Consider the following 26,018-nt stretch of genomic DNA (forward strand, 5'->3'; position numbering starts at 1 on the left):
CTTCCTCCCTGAGACAACCTAGAAACTGCCTTCATGGCCAGAGACTACTGAAGCTGGATCAAGCAATGGAGTGAGCCAATGAGAAAGAGACAGGATCATATCTGGCTATCTGAGGGCCAATGAGATGCTGAGAGTGAGGTAGGCCTACAGAGGTCTAGATCTCCTTTCCATTCTAAATTTAGTAGTGTTGGGGGTTGGAAAAGATCAGGGTGGAATAAGGGTTAAGAGGGAGACAGGGATATAAGAACCTAATAAAAAAACAAATAGGCTGACCGTGTTCCAAGTGGGTGGACTGTTACCTCTAGCTTCTCTATCCTCACCTCAGACCTAGCTGCCTATGTCCTGAGATGGAACTCAGTGTAACACTTAAACTAGGCAAGTGCCCTTCACTGAGCTGTGTGTCCAGCCCTAGTATTTACATTTTAAGGAAGATGCTAAAATAAGATCTGTTGTTGAAGACATGCCATGATCAGAATTCTTAACAAAGCCAACATTATTAATGACTGTATCATGAGAATTACCATTTGCTTACAGGATCTCCTGAAGGGAGCAGTAAACTATAATATATAAATCAAATCTAAACCACCAACTGCTTCTTAAGTAACGATTTGTAGACATATAGCCAAATATATTGATTTGCATAATGGCTAGGGCTGCTTTTACCTTTCAGTGGCAGAGCAGAATGGTTCCAATAAATACCTTGACAGGCAGAATAGGCCGAAGTATTTATCATCTGGCCTTTCAGGCTATTCTGACTCTACTAAGGGCTACTGACAAGAGCTCAGAGATGGCCAGGCTTCTTTTACCAACACAACCAACACTGGGTTTTGACAAATGAAAAACTAAGCAAACTACTGAGTTTATAGGAAAATGTGAGAAAAATGATCCTATCAAAAAGTTAACACTACAATGAAAATAGCTATTTTCCTTCCAATAATCTTCTTATTGAAGCTTCTTCATAAACATTTTGTGATGTCTGAAAATAATAATGAACTTGCAAATTATCTGATTTGACTCAGATGCTTACCATTTCTATAATTAGGGGATTTACAGAAAAATTAAACAACTCTTGCTAGATATGTGTTGCATAGTCAAGAGAATTTTTATATAGAAAAGCCAAAATCATAAAAAAGCCACTTACATATCAGTGAAATTTCAGACCAAGTACAGCAAACAACACTCCTACGATAAGTGCTTGTCTCAAAACTGTAACTTTGTAATTACTTTGTTTGTCCCTACAGCCTCTGCAAAAAACCAATTTTCATTACTTTTTTTTACCTTGAGATCACGGTACACAATCTTTCCAGAATGTAGATAGTCCAAAGCAGAGACAATTTCTGCACCATAGAAACGTGTGCGGTCCTCAGAGAACACCCGCTCTCTCGACAAATGGAAAAACAGCTGCAGGGTAAACAGCAGGGACAGGATTGTAATAATTACTGATTTAGTGGGGGAAATTAACACAAACATAAAACACCTCTCATCACCATATTGTGATGATAGATAGTGTACTCTCAGTGGACACTGAGCACTCTAAGACAGCAGCTGGCTTATCTTTTGCAGGTTTCCAAGGGGAAACTGCGAGCTGTTAAATCAGCGTTTTAATCAATATACCAATCTTGTTTAAGGCATTCTGCTTGCTACCCATTTAACCTTCAGGTACCAGAGGAAAAAGTATGCATCATTAGATTGCATTTCCTTCTAAGTATACTGCTGTTCCACTCTTACAAGGAATAAATATTGACATTATCAAAATAAATGAATACAAGCAGGGATATGGTGTTTTTATTTAATTGTTTAAGTTATATTTCATTTCAAGGAAAAATACGGACTTACTCAAACTCATTCATGTAAGCTAGTCATAGCCTAACTTGCTATTTCTCATATTTCTAGAAATACTTTCAAAGTTTGAAATAACATTTACAGTAATACATATTTTCAAGATTTTAAAGCTTTAATGTTTAACACTGCTAAACTGGACTAAGAGGCCTCCATCACTCCTGAAATGGTTTGAAAAGCATAATTATTTTTTTTTAAACTGGATATTTTCTTTATTTACATTTCCAATGTTATCCCCTTTCCTGGCCCTCCTCAAGCCCCTTATCCCATCTCCCTTTCCCCTGCTTCTATGAGGGTGGCCTCCCCACCCTTGAATCCCCCTACACTGGGGCATTGAACCTTCACAGGACCAAGGGCTTCTTCTCCCACTGATGCCCAACAAGTCCATCCTCTGCTACAAATGGATCTAGAGCTATGGTTCCCTCCATGTGTACTCTTTGGTTGGTGGTTTAGCCCCTGGGAGCTCTGGGGTGGGGGTCTTGTTGGTTGATATTGTTGTTCTTCCTATTGGGTTGCAATCCCCTTCAGTTCCTTCAGTTCTCTAACTCCTCCCCACACTCAGTCAAATGGTTGGCTGTGAGCATCCGCCTCTGTATTGGTCAGGCTCTGGCTGCGCCTCTCAGGAGACAGCCATATCAGGCTCCTGTCAGCAAGCACTTTTTGGCATCCACAATAGTGTCTGTCTGGTGACTGCATGTGGAATGGATCCCCAGGTGGGGCAGTCTCTAGGTGGCCTTTCCTTCGGTCTCTGCTCCATACTTTGTCTCTGTATTTGCTCCCGTGAGTATTTTTCATTTTTAACTATGACCTCCTATGATCTTATAAGCTATAAACCCAGTCATTTCCTAGTTGATCAAAGGTATGCCAACAGTCAAAAAATATCTACTGGGATCTTACTGTGATCACAAACTCAGTTCTAGCTATATGAAACTCTAAGTCCTATCACTTAGTTATTAACGTCTATATCTTATTTCTCAGCAGAGGGAATGGTTCAGAATGACAGTGTTGGCCTAACATTTACAAGGCCCTGTGTTCAACTCCCAGTACCACAAAAAGCTAAACAAACAACACTAAGAATATCATAAAAACATCTAATTTCTTAGAACATCAAATGTCAAGAAGCAGACCTGAGGAACTAGTAACTGATATTCGACCTTTGTTGAACTATTATACTTTATTAGGAAATCTGCCAAGATTGCTAATCTAAAATATCTTCATTCTATATAAACATAAGTACAACAAGTTTGATTTTTGTGTTTATACAATACATATTTAAATAAAATTAAGAGATTAAATATGAATTATAATAAAATATATATGCTCATAAAATCAAATTATGTAGACCTGGTGATAAACATCAGTATCTAGTTTACAAAATTCAAAATATTTCAATACAAATGCAGGACAAATAATAAATGGGGAAAACAAGTAATATGGCAAGAATGAAAGGCTGTTTAGTCCTGAAAAAACCACTAAGATGTCATGGTGGTCATGCAAAACACATCTGTGATAAAGAAAAATCAATCAGAAAATGTGCCTTCAACTGTAAGGTAAGAAAATACATATTTCCATAAAGATCACTAATTCATAATAAATTGCTAAGAATTATGGCTTACTAAGGCTTCTTCCACATATAACGGTAATGCTGAGTAACTTGGAATTCTTATGCACTCATTCCTTCTTCCTTTTGCTACCCCTATCTCTGCTTAAATTATTTTTAAGACAACTTTGTGTATGATCATTGACCCAAATAAAGACAGGGGAGAAAAAGTTTTGATATTGCTAAAACTTACTGAAAAAAAAAAAACATTAGTTATATTAGTAGCAAACAATTTTGGAGACATAAACTATGATGCTTCATTACCATGCTTTGTCAAGTCTGGGACATCATGCTGAGATGGCATTGATGTTTTATTTCTGAAGAATCAATAATCAAAACAATTATGAAAAACATGGTATCTGCCATGCTGAGTCTAACATGCCAGTGTTGTTGATGGCTGCTGTGATAACATTGCTGCTGCAATATTCTTTTAAGTCTCCAGATTTCTTTAGAAAAAAATCAATTTTACCACTGGCTATCCACTGACAAAAGAGATATAAAGACTCTCTAAATTAATATAATGTATTCATGATTCTAGATCTTTATATAAATGATACAGCTATATTTTGTCTGCCAGCCAGCTTCCATAAAAATATCAGCTCAAGTTTCATAATTAAGAGGAAGAACTCTGTATTTTAGAATTCATTGCCATATGATGTCTACATTTGCTACTTTATGGAATTTACTCGTGATTTATAATTGCAAAATCCAATAATCTATTTATAATCAGTTCCCCTTCTTGTTTTGCAGGTTAGGACACTGCCTGTATTCTCTTTCTTTGCTGTGGTTTAACAGTTTTCTTCCTTAATGCCCCAACTTTCTGGATCACTGTGTCCTCCCTGTTGCTAAACCAACATGTTAATCTAATATTCATTAATGACCATCAATTACTGTAAAGTAACTCTGTAGCACACTAGGACAAGGAAAAAAAGGATACAATAACGTTCTATCTTCTTTTAAAAAATTATTTCATTTATTTACATTCCAAATGTTGCCCCCTTCCTGGTCTCCACTCAACTAGTCCCCCATCCCAAACCCCCTCCCCTTTGGCTCTAGGAGGGTGCTCCCCTTCCCACCCACTCCTGCCTTACCCCTGTAGCATTCACCTCTGCTAGAGCAACAAGCGTACATTTTTATTGGATATTTTCTTTATTTACATTTCAGGTATTATCCCCCTTTCCCCATTCCCCCTCTCAGAAACCCCCTATTCCGTCCCCCCTCCTCCTGATTCTATAAGGGTATCTACCCACTGATCCACCCCCAACCTTCCTGCCCTCCAATGACCCCACACTGGGGCATCCAGCCCTCACAGGACCAAGGACCTCCTCTCCTATAAATAAGGCTGCTATGAACATAGTGAGGCATGCGTCCTTGTTATACTGGAACATCTTTTGGGTATATGCCCAGGAGTGGTATAGCTGGGTCCTCAGGTCCAATTTTCTGAAGAACCTCCAGACTGATTTCCAGAGTAGGTGTACCAGCTTGCAATCCCACCAACAATGGAGTAGTCCTCTTTCTCCACATCCTCTCCAGCATCTGCTATCACCTGAGATTTTGATCTTAATGATTCTGACTGGCATGAAGTGGAATCTCAGAGATGTCTTTATTTTCATTCCCTGATGACTAAGGATGTTGAACATTTCTTTAGGTGCTTCTTAGCCATTCAAGTTTCCTCAGTTGAGACTTCTTTGCTTAGCTCTGTACCCCATTTTTTAATAGGATTATTTGATTGTCTGGAGTCTAATTTCTTGAGTTCTTTGTATATATTAGATATTAGCCCTCTATCAGATGTAGGATTGGTAAGGATCTTTTCCCAATCTGTTGGTTGCAATTTTGTCCTGGTGACAGTGTCCTTTGCCTTACAGAAGCTTTGCAATGTTATGAGGTCCCATTTGTCACTTATTGATCTTAGAGCATAAGCCATTGCTCAGGAATTTTTCCCCTGTGCCCAAGCATTCAAGGCTCTTCCCCACCTTCTCTTCTATTAGTTTCAGTGTATCTGGTTTTATGTGAAGGTCCTTTATCCACTTGGACTTGAGCTTTGTGCAAGGAGATAAGAATGGATTGATTTTCATTCTTCTACATGCTGACCTCCAGTTGAACCAGCATCATTTGTTGAAAATGCTGTCGATTTTCCACTGGATGGTTTTAACTCCTTTGTGACCATACGTGTGTGGGTTCGTTTCTGAGGCTTCAATTCTATTCCATTGATCTTCCTGCCTGTCTCTGTACCAATACCATGCAGTTTTTTATCACTATTGCTCTGTAGTACAGCTTGAGGTCAGGGATGGTGATTCCCCCAGAAGTTCTTTTATTGTTGAGAATAGTTTTTACTATCCTGGGTTTTTTTGTTATTTCAAATGAATTTGCAAATTGCTCTTTCTATCTCTGTGAAGAATTCAGTTAGAATTTTGATGGCGATTGCAATGAACCTGTAGATTGCTTTCAGCAAGATAGACATTTTTACAATATTAATCCTGCCAATCCATGAGCATTGGAGATCTTTTCATCTTCTGAGATCTTCAATTTCTTTCTTCAGAGACAAAGGAATTTAACAGATATCCAAAGAACATTTCACCCTAAAACAAAAGAATATACCTTCTTCTCAGCACCTCATGGTACCTTCTCCAAAATAGACCATATAATTGGTCACAAAACAGGCCTCAACAGATTCAAGAAGATTGAAAGAAGCCCATGCATCCTATCAGATCACCACAGGCTAAGGCTGGTCTTCAATACAATAGAAAACAATGGAAAACCCACATATACGTGGAAACTGAATAATGCTCTACTCAATGATAACTTGGTAAAGGAAGAAATAAACAAAGAAGTTAAAGACTTTTTAGAATTTAATGAAATGAAGACACATCATATCAAAACTTATGGAACACAATGAAAATAGTGCTAAGAGGAAAACTTAGCTCTAAGTGCCCCCAAAAAGAAACTGGAGAGAGCTTACACTAGCAGCTTGACAGCATACCTGAACAAAAAGAAGCAATTACACACAAGAGGAGTAGACAGCAGGAAATAATCAAACTCAGGGCTAAAATCAACCAAGTAGAAACAAATAGAACTATACAAATAATCAACAAAACCAGGAGTTGGTTATTTGAGAAAAATCAACAAGATACACACAGTCTTAGCCAGAGTACCTGGAGGGCACAGAGACAGTACCCAAATTAATAAAATCAGAACTGAAAAGGGAAACATAACAACAGAAACTGAGGAAATTCAAAAAATCATCAGATCCTACTATAAAAGCCTATACTCAACATAACTGGAAAATCTGGATGAACTGGTCAATTTTCTAGACAGATACCTGGTATCAAAGTTAAATCAGGAGCATATAACTCATCTAAACAGTTCCATAACCCCTAAAGAAATAGCAGCAGTCATTAAAAGTCTCCCCACCAAAAAAAGCCCAGGAACAGATACTTTTAGTGCAGAATTCTATCAGACCTTCAAAGAAGACCTAATACCAATAATCTTTAAACTATACCACAAAATAGAAACAGAAGGAACACTACCCAACTGATTCTATGAAGCCACAATTACGCTTATACCTAAACCACACAAAGACCCAACAAAGAAAGAAAACTTCAGAACAATCTCCCTTATGAATATCGTTGCAAAAATACTCAATAAAATTCTCACAAACCGAATCCAAGAACACATCAAAACAATCATCCATCATGATCAAGTAGGCTTTATCCCACGAATGAAGAAATGGTTCAATATTCGGAAATCCATCAATGTAATCCACTATATAAACAAACTAAAAAAAAAACCTACATGATCATCTCACTAGATGCTGAGAAATCATTTGACAAAATTCAACATCCCTTCATGGTAAAAGCTTTGGAAAGATCAGGAATCCAAGGCCCATACCTAAACATAGTAAAAGCAATATACAGAAAACTAGTAAGCCAACATCAAACTAAATGGAGAGAAATTGAAGCAATCCCACTAAATCAGGGACGAGTCAAGGCTGCCCACTCTCTCCCTACCTATTCAATATAGTACTCTAAGTCCTAGCCAGAGCTATTAGACAACATAAGGAGGTCAAAGGGATTGAAATAGGAAAGGAAGAAGTCAAAATTTCACTATTTGCAGATGTAATAGTATACTTAGGTGACCCCAAAACTTCCACCAGAGAACTCCTAAACCTGATAAACAACTTCAGCAAAGTGGCTGGATATAAAATTAATTCAAACAAATCGGTAGCCTTCTTCTACTCAAAGGATAAACAGGCTGAGAAAGAAATTAGGGAAATGACACCCTTCACAATAGTCACAAGTAATATAAAATACCTTGGTGTGAATCTAACCAAGCAAGTGAAAGATCTGTATGACAAGAACTTCAAGCATACTCTCTTATTTACAGCTCTGCCTGTGGTTGGGCTCATTCCAAACTCAGTAACTACCTCTAATCTTTCATATAGCAATCAACCCTCAACAAAATGACAAAAAAACAGACATAATCCCCACCATTAAGGAATTCTGCCTCAATGAGGAAGATGCATGTATATTCACAAAAACAGCAGGTTGTAATACATTTTGTGATGTGGTTATTAACAACAATTTGGTAAATAGGATGATTAGGGATATGCCACATATAAAGTTCCCTTAAGTTGTGAAAGACAGGATTTTTCATCAAAGGAAAACTTAAGAGATATAAAAGATTACTATACAAAATACAAACATTAGTAGAGAACATGGAGTTATGTGGCTAAAGAATAATACACATTTAGAACAAGAGAAAGAGAGAGGGGGAGGAGATGAAGGGAGGGATGGAGAGAGGGCCAGCTTATTTATGATGTTGTCTATCATGGTATAGTTGGAATTCTATTACATAGATAATAAGAAGTGTTAAAACTTTTGCACAGAGACAGATCATAGTCTTAAAACTGTGATTAGATCAACAAGTAAGTAATAAAAGAATCTGAGGACATACCCAGTTAAATACTTTCAAAAATTACACCAAAGCCACTCATCACAATTAGTACTGACTGCACTAACTAAAGGAAAAGCACTAACCCACAAGACAGGATACTGTGCTGAAACATCCCAAGTACTATAAAAGGCTTTGGAAGAATGTATACGTTTGGGAACACCAGAAGGTATGCTGGATCTTGATGAATGTGTCCGAGGTCCACCAGCTCCGGAGACCATAAGCACCCTGCAGGAGACTCAGTACTCCAGAGGAATTTGGACCAAGGGAGAGATCAATGATGTTGAGGTCTCTTGTGGCTGGCTGAGTAGATGTCGCTGAGAACAATATAGGGGAAAAATATTGGTGATGGGGAACACAGGAGCAATGGGCTTTATTTTGGCCTACTGAAATTTAAATATGTAATTGATGTTATAGTTCAATTTTAGAAATATTGATACCAAGGAAACTGTTAAAACCAAGAAACTAAGTATAATCCTAAAATTCAGTAAAACTAGGGGTAGAATCTCAGGGTTCTACTATATTTAAAGTCAGGGACAAGCAACTAAACAAGATACTGATAAGAAGTACTAAACAAAGCACAAACAAACCAAGAACCTGAAGAAAGGAAAACCATCAGGAAGTGGCTGGGGAAACAATCTCTTCATGCTTGAACTTCAATTTTCCGAATTCATACAAATAGCCAGGCATGGTGTCATGTGATTGTTAAGCCCAGCATGGGGGAAGCACAAGTAGAAGGATCCTTGTGGATCCCAGGACACCCAGCTTAGTCTAATTATGGGTGCCTGGGTTCTAATGAGAGACACTATCTCAGGTAAATGACTCCTGAAGACTGATACTCAAGGCAGATACACATAGGAGTACAGTGACATGAGCACATGCGCGTTGAGGCCAGAGGATAGCCTCAGGGGTCCTTCCTCAGTTTGTGAAGCCAAGTAGGCTAGGCTGGCTGGCCAGTGGTTTTCAGAGAGCCTGTTTCCACCTCTCTGAGATTACAAATGTATGCCACCATGCCCAGCCTTTTCTTCTTGAATTATAGGAATAAAACTTCGGTTCTTGTTCTTGAGAGACAAATTTTTTTCCCAACTGAGCTTTCTTCCCAGTTCCATCTGCCGTATCTTTATGTTTAAAACATTCAAATTCATTCTTAAAGCTATTTTGAAATATAAAGTGGATCAGTTAGCTGTAGTCACTTCACTGAGCTACAGAGCCCTCAAATTATTCCTCCTATCATTTTTTTATCTAGTTGCTAACCCTTTTCTTTCTCTCCTCTCCCATCCCTTATCTCCTACAATTAGACTAGCAGTTTAACATATTTATATTAGCATCTCTGGCCTCCATTTCCATGAGATACACATTACTAGCTTCTACATAAGCTGGGAACAGAGAGAGGGGAAGGCCTGGCCTATTTCACGTAATACCTGATCTAGTTGCATTCAAACTTTTACATTAGCTGACTCTTTAAGAAAATTTCTTAACTTCTCTTGCTGTTTACTAATTTTTAAAAATGTCCAGGGGCTAGAAAATATGCTTCAGCAGTTAACATGTTTAGTGCTTTTGCAGAGGACGATGGTTTTGTTCCTAGTACTCACATACTGTTAATAGTTAACTGTTAACTCCTCTTCTGGCCTCCATGGGCATTGCATCCACATGGTGCACACCCAAACAGATAGCTAGACAGGCAGGCAGGCAGACAGATAGGCAGACACATATTCATAAAATGAGCATAGCTCTAAAAGTATCACCCTACAGAGTTTGAACTACTAAAAATCTATGAGACAAGATACAGCTCTTGCTACATCCTCAGAGGAAATATGGAGATGGCTTCAAATGTTCATATCATAAACAGCAGCTAATAGAGTGACCATTATGCCACTGCTTCAGAGCAAGACTGACCTAAGGTTCTTTTCAATTATTCTAATCAATCTCAGGAATTTTATGTATAACTCAAAAAATTTTGTTTCAAACTTTGATATTAAGAAGCAATATCTCTACATTTATCACATGTCTATAAGACTAACCTTTATGAAACAATCCTAAAGAGAGAATAAAAGTAATTACTTTTGATTTTTTGCATTGAGTTTTCTAATGAAAATGATTGAGACTATGAGTACAACAGGTAATGATTATCTGGAGGATGATCATTGAGATAAGCTTCAATAAATTTTAAAATCACTAAATTAAAAATTTTTTCAAAGGTATACATACCCTAACTGATGCATAAATCCTAAGTTAGAAATTTAAAAAATACAAAAAAACAAGGCAATATAAAACCTCTTAAAGCTTAAAACTGAATTATAAGGTATTTAAATAGAAATGCTGGACACTTCTAACAAGAAGATAAAATAAAGATATTAATGCCAGGCCTACATAATAGTCAGCAACACAGTTCTGTAAGAAAACTGATATTTGGTAAATACAGGGACAGAAATACTAGAAATAAAAAACCCGATAAAAATATTTAATTCCCCAGCACTGAACACTGCATTATAAAATACAGACCTGCCAGGCAAGCTGTGCCACCTGAACAATCAAGATTGTTTATGGGTATAAATAGTAACTCTTTTGATGATCTGAGTACTGTCCCACAAAAGAGAATTCATGCCTGGCAATGTATGCAGAGTCAGAACTTATAGCTAGAGAAGATGTGTGCTCTAAGAGAGAATCCTTTGCTGCTGTTTTTGAATGGTAACATTATCAAATTGTCTTCTAAATATTTGTATTTATGCCTACAGATTTGTGTTATTCCCAACCTTGGCAAGATGAGCTTCCTATTGCAGTGAGTAAAGTTTAATGCAGGTGTATTACTATTCAAAGTGCTAAGAATAAGCAACTTTGAGTGCTCAGTGATAGATGAGCCATCGATAAACACCCCCACTGCATCCCAAGACTCAAAGAACATAAGAAAAATAAGGTGTGGAAAGAAGGCAGCAGGCAGAGTGAGTGCTGTTCTCTGCATATGCATCCATTAACTCACAGCTGTGGTTACCTGCACAAGATCAGTATAACACCAAACCAGTTACAACTGCCCCATCTCCAAACCGAGGAACTATTGGCAAAAGATGGCTACTGAGGCAGAGTCACTTCAATTTGGAAGGGTGTCACTGGTAGGTTGTTCCTGTCCCAAACTCATGAGCAAAAAGGAAGCACTAGTTGAATTAAGCACAGTATTTCTTTCTTTATAATGTGATGGATTTGAGGGGAATGGCCATGGTAAGCTGAAAAGAAGGATGAGGTAGTAGATATAATTGAGATAAACTGTATATGCATATGAAATTTTTGAAACAAAGTTTAAAGTACATAAAAAAAAGTAACTTCAAATATGCTAGATCAGTAGAATAAAGACTGTCAGGGACAGAAGATGAGGTTAAGGAAATATCACATTAAATATCACTAGATTAAAAAATAAAGAAAAAACAAACAGGACCATATTTTTTAATGATTCTCAGAAATAACCAAAAGACAAAACCCAAGAATTAACAGGATAAAAGAAGAAGCAAACTATAAATTAAAGGCATAGAAAATCTACCCAATGAAGTTGGAGCACAAGATTCCCAGATCAGAAAAAGACATAGGTATTAGAGCATGGGAGGCATTTAAAACTGAAGTAAGTATATATCAGCCAAAAAAAAAAAAAAAAAAAGGGCCCTTCTCCATGAACACTGTAGCTCTGCTACTAAAGACTACCAGTGTGCTCTTGTCCTCATCCATCTCGTGTTCGGGCCGTCATGTTGGCACAATTCTTGAGCGTAGCTCTCGGTATTTCTAGGAGACATAATCTCACAACCAACTCTCTGGTCCTTCGGCACTTACAGTCTTTGTGCCCCTTTTGCAGTGTTCAAACTTACACAAAGAACTACAGGCAACTAAGGAAGGCTAAGAGCAGGAGAAATAGCCCAGAAAACACACATGCAAGTAACACTGTGCAGACTGAGCTGGTTGTACTTACATATTTAGAAGTGTGTGTGTGTGTGTGTGTGTGTAACAATTAATGAAAAAATGAGGTCATAAATTTGTAAAAGAGCAAGGAGGGGTGTAGCAGGATATCTCCCCCCTCAACCCCTGCTACATTTTACAATGAAGCTCGGTAATTTGGGAGGAGCTAATGTGGGAGGGGCGAGGGGATGAAGAGGAGGAGACAGAGATGTAGGAGCCATGGAAAACCACACATGGGTCCAGAACAGTCTGGAGAAACAATTTGTTTCTTAAGGTTAGATATTTGGAGACAACTCTAATTGTGTGGGCTTCTTGTTAACTGAGCATTACCAAATATATAAAGCCTTTGGATAATAGTTTGGCTTTAGTGTCTCATTTCTACTGGGTACCATGTGGATGGTGGATATTGTCTGCATTCAGCAAAGCTTTGTAGAGACGGTGTGGTGGATTGGCTGATCTAGCCACCACGATGGCATCTCATGGGTGCCAGGGCCTGTACTTCTGGCCGGTCTGAGCCAGGCCTTGTCTAGGAACATGGTGACCCCATAAGAACAAGCCAGATTGGGTGCTGCCATTTTTAAATATTATCCTCAACAGAGGGGTATATGAGAAGGTTTGGAAAGAGAAAAAGGAAAAGGGAAATGAGATAATTATAATCTCAAAAAGCATTTTATATATATATATATGTGTGTGTGTGTGTGTGTGTGTATACATATATATGTGTGTATATATACATATATATGTGTGTGTGTGTGTATATATATATATATATTCTAAAAAGACTATGGATACCAAACCAAAAAAACACCATTAAAAGGGACAAGAGAAAATCTAAATTTAACTATAAGCAATAATGTCTTAGGAAAAGTCGTAAAAGCCAGGAAAACATGAAAACATCACTTCAAGCTGTGGGAGAAAATGACTACTACCTAGTTTCCTTGGTTGGTTGGTTGGTTGGTTGGTTGGTTGGTTGGTTGGTTGGTTGGTTCATAGGTGGTTGGGGTTTTGTGGCTGCTGTTGTTTTTGTTGTTTTGTATCTTGATATAAGTTAGGGTAATCTGGGAAGAGAAAACCTCAACTGAGAAAATGCCTCCACTAGACTGCCCTCTAGGGAAAAAATTTGGAGGGAGCATTTTCTTGATTAATTATTGATGTTGAAGGGCCCAGCCACACCTTAGCAAACGATCTTAGATTGTGTAAGAATAGAGGCTGAGAGGCCATAGAGAGCAAGGCAGCAAGCAACACCTCTCCACAGCTTGTGTTTTAGTTCCTGCCTCCAGGTTTGTGACCTGGCTTCATGTTCTGACTTCCCCAACAATAATCGCAACTTCTAAGTTAAATTACTCTTTCCTCTCTATGATGATTTTGGTCATGCAGCTTATCACAGCAATATAAATCAAACTACTACAACTACCAATGAAGATTAATATAGTAATGTCTTTTTTACATACTGAAACTTAAAGATAATCCAAAAAAGCACAAAGTAGAGAAGTTAAAAACTGGTAAGCCAGCATTTTAATGATAACTTAAAGGGAAACCTACACAGAAAAGGAAGAAGAACAGTAACAAATATATATTTTAAAATTATGGCAAATATCACTCAGTAATTATGCTAAATGTTACTGGTCTTAAATGTTCAATTAAAAGAGACAAGCAGGCTGGATTATAAAGCAAGACCTAACTGCTGAATGTCTTCAAGAAAAAGAACTCAATACAAAGTAAAACAAATACTAAAAGTGTATCAAATGTTAAAATCAAAACAAAACAAAACAACCCAACCTATGCCAAGTTAGTCGAAAATGGGGGCAAGTAAGAGCAACTACACTTCTGACAATGTAGATTCAGGTCCACCTTAATCTTAAGCGATACAGAGAGTACAGTAAAAGAGAACTCATCAACATGATCAATTTCACAACGTAAACAACACTAGGTATTAAAGCTAGGTCCAAATATTGTAAAAGTAAGAAATGCAGACATCCTTTTCAAATCCACCTCCACAAAAAAAAAAAAAAAAAAAAAAAAAAAGCAGCAGCAGCAAGAAACTTCATTCTTGAAAAGGTATTATCTGTAGGGTATTCCAATCAACTGCTACGAAACACATATTTTTGGCTAGCCATAAAAAAATTCTAGAAATAGGTAACATCTTAGAATGCAATGCAAGTCTTAACAAAAAATATTAAATGCTCATTGTGTCTAATCAGATAATAATGGAAGAAAAATTAAAAATGCATAGCAAAGATACTACAAAAAGTATACAAAACTAATGAAGACTGGATAATATTCTCTTCTATGATCTGTGATGATGTGTGATGATGTATGTAATATTAAAGAAGTTAGGGAAAACTTTTAAAAATTTAAAAATATTTTTAAAAAATGTAAAATCAAAAGGAGAAACATATCTAAGACTTTAAAATACAGAGAACTCACTAAAATCTAATGATACAGCTTCAATGCTCAAGAAAACAGGAATACCAATCTAGAGCATTAAATATAAACAAATTATAGACATCAGAGATCAGGGCAACAATTGAGGAAATGTAATCTTAAAGAATAATATAAACAACAAAACAAAAAGTAAACAATTAGGAAACCCCCTCCCCCTAGACAAACTAATCAAAAGAGAAGACGCAACATAATAAAATTTAAGACAATATAAGGACACTACAACAGATGCTAATACATTTCAGGGTGCTGAAAATGTATATTGCAATAAAATAGAAAACTCAGGTAAGAGTTTGAATATATTATGTACTAAAATTAAACCAATTAGACAGAAACAACTTACTTAGATCTATAACAAGGAGTAAAATTGAAATTCTAATAAAGTCTCCCAAAAAAGAAAAGCCCCAGTCCAAAACAAATTACTTCCAAATTCTATCACATTTTCTAAAGACAACAGTAATATTCTCAAAAGATTCCACAAAATACAAAAGGAATGCTATCAAAATCAGTAAACCAGCATTACCTTCATCGAAAATCCAAAAAAGAAGAGAAAAACACAGAAAGTTATATGCCATCCCTAATGAATAAACATGCAAACTACTCAATAAAGTATTTGAAAACAAAATGCAATCACATATTGAAGAAATCCTACATTAAGATGAAGCAGGTTTTATTTCAGGTATTAAAAGATAGCTCAACATATGTGATTCAATAAATAAAATGTGATACATAAGTTAATAGTTCAAGATATGCAAAGAATATAAATGATTCATAAACAGAATAAAAAATGGAAATCACACTATCATCTCAGCAAATGCAGAAAAAGGCTTTGACAAAGCTCAATATCCCATTATGATGAGAATCCTGGAGAAATTAGGAATAAAGTATAATACCATCACATAAAAAAAGGCAATTTAAAACAAGTGTATATGCAACTGTACATTAAATGTGCAAGAATTAAAATATTTCCTTTAAAATAAGGAACAAAAGTATCTATTCACTATTCTCATATTTATTGTAGTCTTTGAATTCTTAACCAGAACATTAAGGCAGTACAAATAAATAAGAGAAGAACTCAATTTATCTTTTTCTAGACTATACTTAAAAGACTATAAAATCCAATCAAAATATTCTTAAGTCTGATAAATTGAACAGGATTCAAATCAACAAACAATATCAGTAGCTTTCTAATATACAAGTAACAAAATAATGTCACTGACAAAAGCCTAAACAACAAGAACATTTACCTAGGAATAATTCTAGCCAGGAAGTAAACACTTGTACAGTGAAAACTTTAAAACACTGAATAAATTAAAGACATTAGAGGAGGAAAAGCTCTTCCATGTTTGTGAATAAACAATTTTTAAAATGGCTATATTATACAAAGTGTTCTATGTACCAAACGTATTTTCTATCCAAACTCTAAAGACGATGTTCACAGACTTAGAAAAAGCAGCCTAGTATCTATATGGAAGCATACATGACTCTGAATGACCAAAGCAATCCTAAGCAAATGGAGCAATACTACAAGTAAAATAATACAAGATTTCAGATTATGCCACAGAGCCATAATATCAAAGGTAGCAAAGCCCCAACAACAACAACAAATACACAGATACAGAAGCCAACAGAATAAAACAGAAAAAGCAGAAAGGAACCCATGAATCACCTAAAAGCAATAAAAACATACAAAATGGGTAGAAGACTGACTCTTTAATAAATGTTACTAAAGGTGCAGAAGGGGTAGTTTAGTAGTTAAGAATACTTAACCTTGCAGAGAAATAAGATTCAGTTCCCAGCATACACACAGTAGATCAGAACCGTCTGTCACTATAGTTCCAAGGAAGCTGATGTCCTCTTGTAGCTTTCTACTGGCACCAACCATGCAAGCAGTGCATATATACATGCAAACAAAACACTTGAGCACATGAATAAAATAGTTTACAAAATGGAACTAGAAAACTCGGGTCTACAAATGCAGAAAAAAGAAACTGTGTATCTTTCACTTATAAAAAAAATTCAATCCATTTTGAATTCAAAGTTCTGAGACTCTAAAACCACTAACAGAAAACTGCAAGATATATGCACAGCAATAACTGTCTGAATACAATTTGAAAAGCTCCAAATGTAATAGCAGGAATTGACAAACGGGGTTACCTGAAATTAAATTGCTCATGCACAGCAAAGGAAACAATTATCAAAGTGAATAGAAAGCCTTGGAATTGGGAGAAAAGCATTGCTAACTATTCATGTAACAGAGTTAACTTTCTGATTATATGAAGAAGTCAAACTACCAAGTAGCAAAAGTTGAAATAATCCAATTATTTGGAAAGGGACAAATAAACTGAAAAAGATAGTTCTTATAAAAGGGTTCAGGATCTAATAAATGAAAACATGTATTTTTTTTTAGCCAAACAGGAAATGCGTATCCAAACTGCATAGATTCCGCTTGAGCCCAGTAAGAAGAGCTGTCTTGAAGACAGCAAACAGGATGCAAGGTAAGGGAGAGGATCACGGGTGGCAGCACACAGGTCAGGGCAGCCACTGTGGGAACAGTTCTTCAAAGCCTAAAAGCAGAACAACTATGTAACCCTGCTAACCTCCTCTGGGTTATACAGAAGAAGGAGTCCAAGCCAACCCACCATCGAGATGATTTATACATCCATATTTATTGCTGAATGATTAATTATATCTAAATTATGAAATAAGCCTGTATGTTCATCAATGAATGAGTAAGGATGTCACATGCATACACAATGTAATTTTATTCAGCCAACTAGGAAGAACTGGAGGTCCTGATTTTTAAAACACAAAGCTAGAAGGAAGACATGAGGAGAAGGATCAGTGTGAGGAAGGTACAAGAGGGTGAATGGTGAGGGCAAAGTTAACACCAAGTATCATATTTATACATGATCATGTTGTAACAGGAGCTGGCAAGATGACTCAGGAGGTAAGGCTGTCAGGACTCAAACTTGGCAACCTGAGTTTGCTCCTCGAGATCCACATGTTGGAACATAGTCCCAAAAGTTGTCCTCCACCTCCACACATGTGCTGTGTATACACAATTTCATAAAGAAACTCATTATTTTTAAAAATACAATTAAAAACCAACATGTTTTATACAGATTTAAACAATGAGTTTTATACAGATTTGTTCTATATTGTTCACAATAGTTTTTTACCAACTCTGATGTATATCTTATAGCTACAGACAAACACTTTGAAACATGATAGTAACGTAACAGAACAACTCAATCATCATAAAGGATTTTAAAAGTATTTAAGTATGTAAAAGATACCAAAGAATACAAAAGATTATGTACTGTTTGGGGATCACAGTTTTAAATATTTACCTATTAGTTTTGTCATTTTCCTGTTTTTTTTTCTTTCAGTGTGTATGTGTGTGCACACACATTCAGGCCTGTTCCTATTTGCAATTTCTTAAAAGGATCGCTTTGGGGTAAGCAACTGTTAACAATTCTAGTTTCCATGGAACTGTCATTCTGCACTGAGAGATGCCTGTCCCTGCTCACAGTTCTAAGCAGTTCACTGTTAGTTAGACAGTAAGACTTATCTTCTGTTAACTTTAACTGTAATCCTATGATAGTTTACAAAACTAGCCTTGAAATACTATAAAATTATATCATAAGATGGAATATAAAATAACTCATTTTCCTTGAACTTTAGATGTTAATATGATTATTATAATGTAGTTTTCTTGGCTTGAGAATTTTTTAAAAAGCTTTGGGTGAAAGGAACAGAATTCTCACATAACCTACATAAAGCTTAATAACTCGGATTCCTGGTAATAAAGTTATTTATAGAACCACAAATTTAGTAAAAAAAATCAAGTTTTAAAAGTATCACCATGAATCTGAAATACTTTTAACTTAAAAATCACCCAAATCACACCTCCACAAATTAGAAAGTAGAATTCAAATGCTGACTGCCTGCACTTCTGTCTTATGTGAAATTAAAATGAGATGATTTTAGTTCACAGAAGAGAAAATGCCAGCCAAATAATGAGAAATGTGAATAAGTAAGAGAGGATTTCAAGAATGACATGTAACTGAAAGTCATATGCAAAAACTAAAATGAATTTTATCAAAGACATTAATACAACTGTGTGCAATACTAACAAGGCTGAGTAGTCAATTCTGGCTATGGTAGGTTACTTAGTACCTACAGAAAGAGCTTGGCAGAACAGTAATAATGTGTCAGGCTCACAGGGTTCTACCATGTCATGAATCTCTGTCCTGCAGGAAGCTTGAGCCTGTGAGAGATCACACAAGGCCAATCTCTAAGGTTTAAAATATACAGAGCTGAAGACAATTTGGCAAAAGATTTAAGTGGAGACTTCTTCAACCAAATTTGAAATTACTTTAGTTTTCAGACATTACATTTCTCCAATACTTTTCTACTTCTCATTAAATTTAATATCAGCTAAATTACTAAGCATGGCTTTAGCATATTAATAACAATGCGATTTCTTACATTATTAGAGTTGCAAGTTAATTATATAGATGTTGATTTGCGGCCTGCACTGCACTCAGTGCTCCTCTAAGTTTTGCCTATAGATTTCTATTTCCTCTCCATAATTCTCTTCCCCAGTCATCCTTCCATTTGCTTATTCTTTAAATATTGAGTACACAATATCTGTATGTAAAACACAAGCTAAAGAACAACACACAAGTGAAAAGCTTTCCTTCCGCCCTGTACTGAGTCACAGAGCCAGGTCTAAATTCCAGTGGACAATGAAAAACTCACACACAGAGAAAGGCATGTACACATGCTCATGATCTACATTTCTCTCATCATAATAGGGACATGCTTTATACTCTTTCATCTTACAACATTTTATATATTTAAGCAGCTACTTACTGAATGTCCATTCAAGATACCATACTTGTATAGTAATCATGTTTATCCATATACTATTTGGTCATATCTCTTTATTTCTTGAGATTATAATTACTCAAAACAAAATTGCTGAGTGCCTTCCTGTTGCTGGTATAAAAATGCCCTGACAAAAGCAACTAAAAAATATATAGGCTTTATTCTGGCTCACAGTTCAAGGTTAGACTCAAGCATGGTGAAGAAGTTACAGGAGCTTGAGGCATCTGGTTACACCGCAACCACAATTCCATGTCAAAGCTGATGAATGCTTGTATTCACTCACGTTTGCGTTTTTATACAGTTCAGAATCCCAGGCAGGGAACAGTGCTACTTATAGAGGGTGTGAATTGCCACCTCAGTTACCACAGATAAGTTTCACAGACATGCCCAGAGGCCCATCTCTCAAGAGATTCTATATCTCATCAAGTTGAGAACAAATTCCAAGAATCTGTATATTTTTAAATTCTGTCAGGAACCAATGAGGAAGTTCCATTAATTTCATTTCCATCTCTATGAGTAAAATTATAACCTTTAGGTAAATATCTCCCAAATCTGCTCTCCTTTATTATTCAAATTCAACACATAGTTCTTCAAAATGATAGTAAAAATTTTATAAAAATTAATGTTATAGTCTTCCTCTGAAAATTTTTTCATAACTTGAGTATATCCAACAATTTCACATGATCAACAATAAACCAGGAGTGAATCTTCGCAATAGTGTTTTTTACCCATATCAACAAAATAGCTCATAGAGTGCCAGCCCCACAGCTCTAAGCCATCTGTCATCTTCATATCTCCATGGACATCTGACTGAAGCTCCACATTTCTATGTCTAGGTTACTATTATTCTAATGCTCAAGATTTCTTTGTTTTGTGCTCATCCACTGGTGGAATGCTATTTGAACTGCCACTTCAAATTACCCAGTCCACTAATAAAATCTCAAAGTCTATCTTTAATGAAGAAATATCTTTTATTAATTTATTTGTATTTGAGGATTAGACAATCTAACTAATATTCTCAAAATAGAAACAACATACTCCTTCATAGCAAAAACAATGTCTTAGTACACTCAGAAAAACCTGTACTAGTTCTACATTCAAAGTACAATTACCATGTGAGTGAAGGAAATTTCAAACAACATAATTTCTAAATATCAGATAACCTTTTTGAAAAATATTCTTTATCAGTTATTTATGTAGATTGGAAAATAATATTTAAAATATGAAATACAAGCTTTTATTTAGTACATTTATTTCAGAAAGTTAGATATTTAAAGTATCTCTAGTTACTATTTCTATATATTACACTTCTATTTCACATCGATTTTGTTCAAAACAGGAAGAAGATAAAGCAATTGTACTAGTGAAATGATTTAACTTCTATTCAAACCTGTAAGAGTTCTTAAATTTCTTCATTGTCATCTCCTTCACTAGTAACTAATACATACAAGGGGAAACAAAAAGTTCAGCTACAATGTATCTATAGGTTATAGTTGGCTGAGTTCAAAATAGATTTTTAAAAAGTTTTACAAGGTTTACAGAAGGCTTGTTTGAAAAGTTATCTAAAACATAATTAACTATGCATCTATAGTTACACAATCTAATAACAATTTCAGAAATCATACTGTGGGAGCTGGAGAAGTGTTTTAACAGAGACTTTAACTTGTTTTAACAGAGAACTCAGGTTCAATTTCCAGCACCCACATATTGGCACAAAACCACCTGTAACTCTAGCTCCAGAAGACTTGATGCCCTTTTCTGACCTTACTGGGCACCAAGCACACACGTGCTGCACAGTCGCACATGTAGGCAAAACACGCACATATAAAATACATCTAAAAAAAAATCAGTAAGTACAGGGGATTATATACCCTTTAAAAATCATATTGTGGTAAAACATGTTTATCTTTCAAAAGTAAAGTAAAATAAAGAATATGATTATGCTAATATATGATCAAAACACTCAATTAGAAATACCTATCTTTTGTCTACTCAACAGGAAGAACTATGCAAACACCTGTGGAGCTGAGAAGCATCATAATTCATACTGTATGTAATGATTTTAATGAAATGCTCCATGCAAATGTTAGATTGACTTCTTGACTCACCTCTCCTCCATTAACATATTCCATGACAAAACACAAACGATCTTTTGTCTGGAAGGAATATTTCAATGACTTGAAATGAAAAAGAAAACAATGTTAATTATAATCCTATATTCTTAAAAGATTATATGATGGTACCAAAAATAAATCATGTAAAAACAGTTAGCGTAACTGATGTAACGATAGTGTTCCTTACGATTACATTTACTTCATAGTAGTGCTTAATAAGAATATGGTAAAAAAAAAAAAGGAAATTTGGTAATTGGCAATTGTGATAAGCACTTTCAAATGTACTGTGTCATCTGAGACTGAGTCAGTACTCAGTGTGCTAGTTTTCATTGTTTTAATGTCTACAGGAAGCTCTAGTAAAAGTTCCTCAGGAGCACCGTTGCTCTTATTTACTATGTTCAAAAGAGCTTTGGTGTTACTTTGTATATACTTCAGTGTTACTTTGTATATACTTCAGTGTTACTTTGTATATACTCAGGGTAAAACATAGCAAAACTTAATAAGGTAGGCCCTGGCCTGTTTGCAAGTCACAAGAAGATACCAAAATGTTCTTATCACCCTGCAAAATAGACATGAAACACTTAACAAAAACCAAGTATCTACTGGTAATTCTGAAAATATCTAGATAATCTTAGACTATTAACAAAGGATTCCAATTTTAAACTGTAGTTGTTCTTTTTGATCTTAATATGTTTGGTACAAACAAGAAACCTAAACTTTATAATTACTATCTAGTATGCAGATACTCAACTGAATGTAAAATAGCCTGCCTGAAAACATTCTGCATATTGTTTATAATTTTATTATTGTTGTTTATACTTTTTCTAACAAAGAAAAGATAGAAAGGCTTATTCTGCATTTAACACATTTTATATTCCTGTATTTCCATCAAGAAAGGTCTTGTTTCTCTGTCTGTTAATTTAAAATTCTGACCTTTGAGACCAGAAGCTGTGTGACATTTTAATGTTATCTGAAGCAACCAAACAAAAGAAATATAAAATCTTCCTTTTTTCTTCTTTTGAGATATTTCTGACACCATAATTCAGGTAACTGTAGGATTTACTAGAGAACTCAGGTTGGCCTCAAACATGTGGAGAGCCTCCTGTCACAGATTCCTCAATACAGCCATGAAATATTATGCCTCTATTGCATTACTAGTTGAACAATAAAAATAGACTTTAAATTTCTACCATTTTATTAATGGATTCCTTAAAATTTCAGAAGTGATATTCTTGCTCTGTGGACATTTTGAAGTCAGGGAGATAAATGGGAGGAAAGAAAAAGGTTCTAAAAAGTTGTACATAGGTAATAGGGGGATTATAGATCCATATAATAAAGAGTATACATCTCTCAACAGTTTCAAAGAAACTGAATTTACAGTCTGTCATAAAATGTAGTATATATAAGTAAATGTTACTTAAAACAGTCATAGTTTCATTCTATACTAAAACCCCACTAAATTTAAAATGTCCTAATAGCAGTTCTCTAAGCACTTACTGTTAAAAATGGATGTCTGGTGTTCTTTAGTACTCTGCTTTCAGTAAGAGTGTGTGCCACTTCATCCTAAAAAGAAAACACAAACTATAAATACATGTTATAAGTACTAATAATACAAAAATTTCACCATTTTTCAGAAATCAGAAAGCAGTGCTTATAGATGGAAAAGGACATTAAAATACACTGGTATGCCTCCTCTGTTACCATTACACCAAAAAATTAAATTACACGTTTAATTCTAACAGGTAGAAGATATAAATTAAGTAGCTCATTCATATTGTATCAAAGCTTATCAATAATGACATATAATTAATAGTGAAAAGTATTTAAGATGGAAAATAAGGCCTTTCTCCTTAAAACAAACAACTTATCTAACACTATAGTACAATTTAGTTGATATTTTCACAGTTATATTTTATTCAAGAAGATATAAAGATACAATTTACTGATAGTTGTAAAATAAACTCTCAACAGTCAGTTATTTAAAAAGGAACCTCCAAGTACACACTTTCGTTCAAAATGAAACATTTCAAAACAGAAAGTAAAAGTATACAAAAGCACATCTTTTTGGTTTTTTTTTCTTAATATGCTTCTTTTTTTTTTTTACAAGTCTTAAGCTTCTTATTTCAAATAAGTTTTAAAATATGAGTATATTTCGTTAAAAGAATGTATTTCCCTAATTTTGTTCATAAATCTCATCTTGATTTGTAAAAACTGAACTAACTAAAAGGTATTTTCTTTTAGCATATGGAAATCTTGGAACACGTTTCACACTTCAAAGGCCATCATCTTAAAGATGAAGAAAAGAAGATAATGGAATCTCTATAGTTTGCTTCTAGAAAAAATTTAAACAAATACCTTGTTACATCAACAACACTGTTGCCAAATAAAAGTTAGGTCATACAGAAAGAGATAGAGAATACAACATCAGGGGACTGAATTATATTTATTATCTTACAAAAACATTTGACCTTAGCTTATACCTAGAAGAAAAATAAAAAACAGATTTATCAAACAAGTTAATATTCTAAGGCCATTTTGGCAAGGAGCTACCAACTGTGTATGAACAAAAAATAAATTAACAATGTAGCATTTAAAGTAAATTAAGCAAAGGATAAGCAAAACGCTTCAGTATTATTTTATAGAAGCCAAGCTTTACTGTTCAAACAATTTGAAAGTCATTGTCACTATTATGCCTGAATCAATTATAATTAGCACTTTAATAGATAAAAGCAGAAATGACACCAAAACTTATATGCCCATTAGAACTTCCTCTTCCCTAATCAAAGAGAGCACTGACTGCCTTCCAGGAGCCCTACCTGCCTCCAAAGAGGTCAGCTCCAGTCAGAGGTACCCAGGCCAGTTAACACCAGAAAGAACCAGATGGCCAGAGGCAAGCTTAAGAACATAAGTGACAAATCTCAGTGCAATATGCCACCATCATAACCCAGCTCTCCCAGCACAGCATGCCCTGGATGCCCTAGCACACCTGAAAAGCAAGACTCTTATCTAAAATCATGATGATAAATGAAGCCTTTAACCTGATATGCCTGTCTCCTGAGAGGCTGTGCCAGTGCTGAGGTGGATGCTAGCGGCCAACCACTGGACTGAGTGTAGGGTCCCCGATGGAGGAGTTGGAGAAGGGACTGAAGGAGCTAAGGGGATTTGCAGACCTATGGGGAGCAACGGTGTCAACCGGCCAGACCCCCTCAGAGCTCCCAGGGACTGGACCACCAACCAAAGAGTACACATGGAAGGACACATGGCTCCGGCCTCATATGTGGCAAAGGATGGCCTTGTTGGACATCAGTGGGAGGAGTGGTCTTTGGGCCTGAGCAGGTTCGGTGCCCCAGTATAGGGGAATGCCAGGGCTTGAAGGCCAGAGTGGGTGGGTGGGGGAGAACCTTCATAGACCCAGGGGGAGGGGGATGGGATAAGGGGTTTCCAGAGGAGACACGGAAAGGGGATAGCATTTGAAATGTAAATAAAGAAAATATCCAGTAAAAGATAAAAAAGAGGATAGAAATAACTCCCTTAAAGAAATACAGGAAAACATGGGCAGTTAGAAGCCCTAAAAGAGGAAACAAATAAATCCCTTAAAGAAAGATAGGAAAATACATCAAGCAGGTGAAGGAATTGAACAAAATGGTCTGAGACCTAAAACTGGAAATATAAACAATAAAGAAAACACAAACAAAGGCAACTCTGGAGATGAAAAACTTAGTAAAGAGATCAGGAGTTATAGATGTAAGCATCACCAAAAGAATATAAGAAATAGAAGAGAGAATCTCAGCTACAGAAGATTCTACAGAAGATACTGACACATTGGTTAAAGAAAATACAAAGTGTAAAAAGCAGCAATTGCCATTCTAATAGCCAATAAAATAGACTTTTACCCAAAAGTTATCAAAAGAAATGGGGAAGGACACTTCATATTCATCAAACTAAAATCCACCAAGTCTGAATATGCAAGAGAACCCATATTTGTAAAAGAAACTCTACTAAATCTCAAAACACACATTCAATCTCACGCATTAATTGTGGGAGACTTCAACATACCACTCACCAATGGACAGGTCCTTGAAACAAAAACTAAACAGAGGCAGGAAATCCAATGAATTTAATAGATATCTAAAGAACATTTCACCCCAAAACAAGAGAACACACCTTCTTCTCAGCACCTCACGGAACTTTCTCCAAAATTGAGCATAATGCTGTACACAAAACAAGACTCAACAGATACA

The 26,018-nt window shown here is 35.6% G+C and overlaps 1 protein-coding gene across 4 annotated transcripts in view; it reads right to left on the reverse strand.

The window, feature by feature from the left end:
• The window catches only part of Akt3 (AKT serine/threonine kinase 3), a 242,803-nt gene that overhangs the window by 48,799 nt on the left and 167,986 nt on the right, over positions 1-26,018 (reverse strand). For all 4 annotated transcript variants that reach the window (XM_028755300.1, XM_028755298.1, XM_028755299.1 and 1 more), the window contains 3 exons: positions 23,275-23,340; positions 21,772-21,840; positions 1,279-1,401 (listed from right to left, as the gene is read on the reverse strand). In XM_028755300.1, the coding sequence (XP_028611133.1) occupies positions 1,279-1,401; positions 21,772-21,840; positions 23,275-23,340 (258 nt within the window). The remainder of the gene's footprint in view (positions 1-1,278; positions 1,402-21,771; positions 21,841-23,274; positions 23,341-26,018) is intronic.

Source organism: Grammomys surdaster, unplaced genomic scaffold, assembly GCF_004785775.1.
Source record: "Grammomys surdaster isolate TR1022 unplaced genomic scaffold, NIH_TR_1.0 126051, whole genome shotgun sequence".
NCBI classification, from domain to species: Eukaryota; Metazoa; Chordata; class Mammalia; order Rodentia; family Muridae; genus Grammomys; species Grammomys surdaster.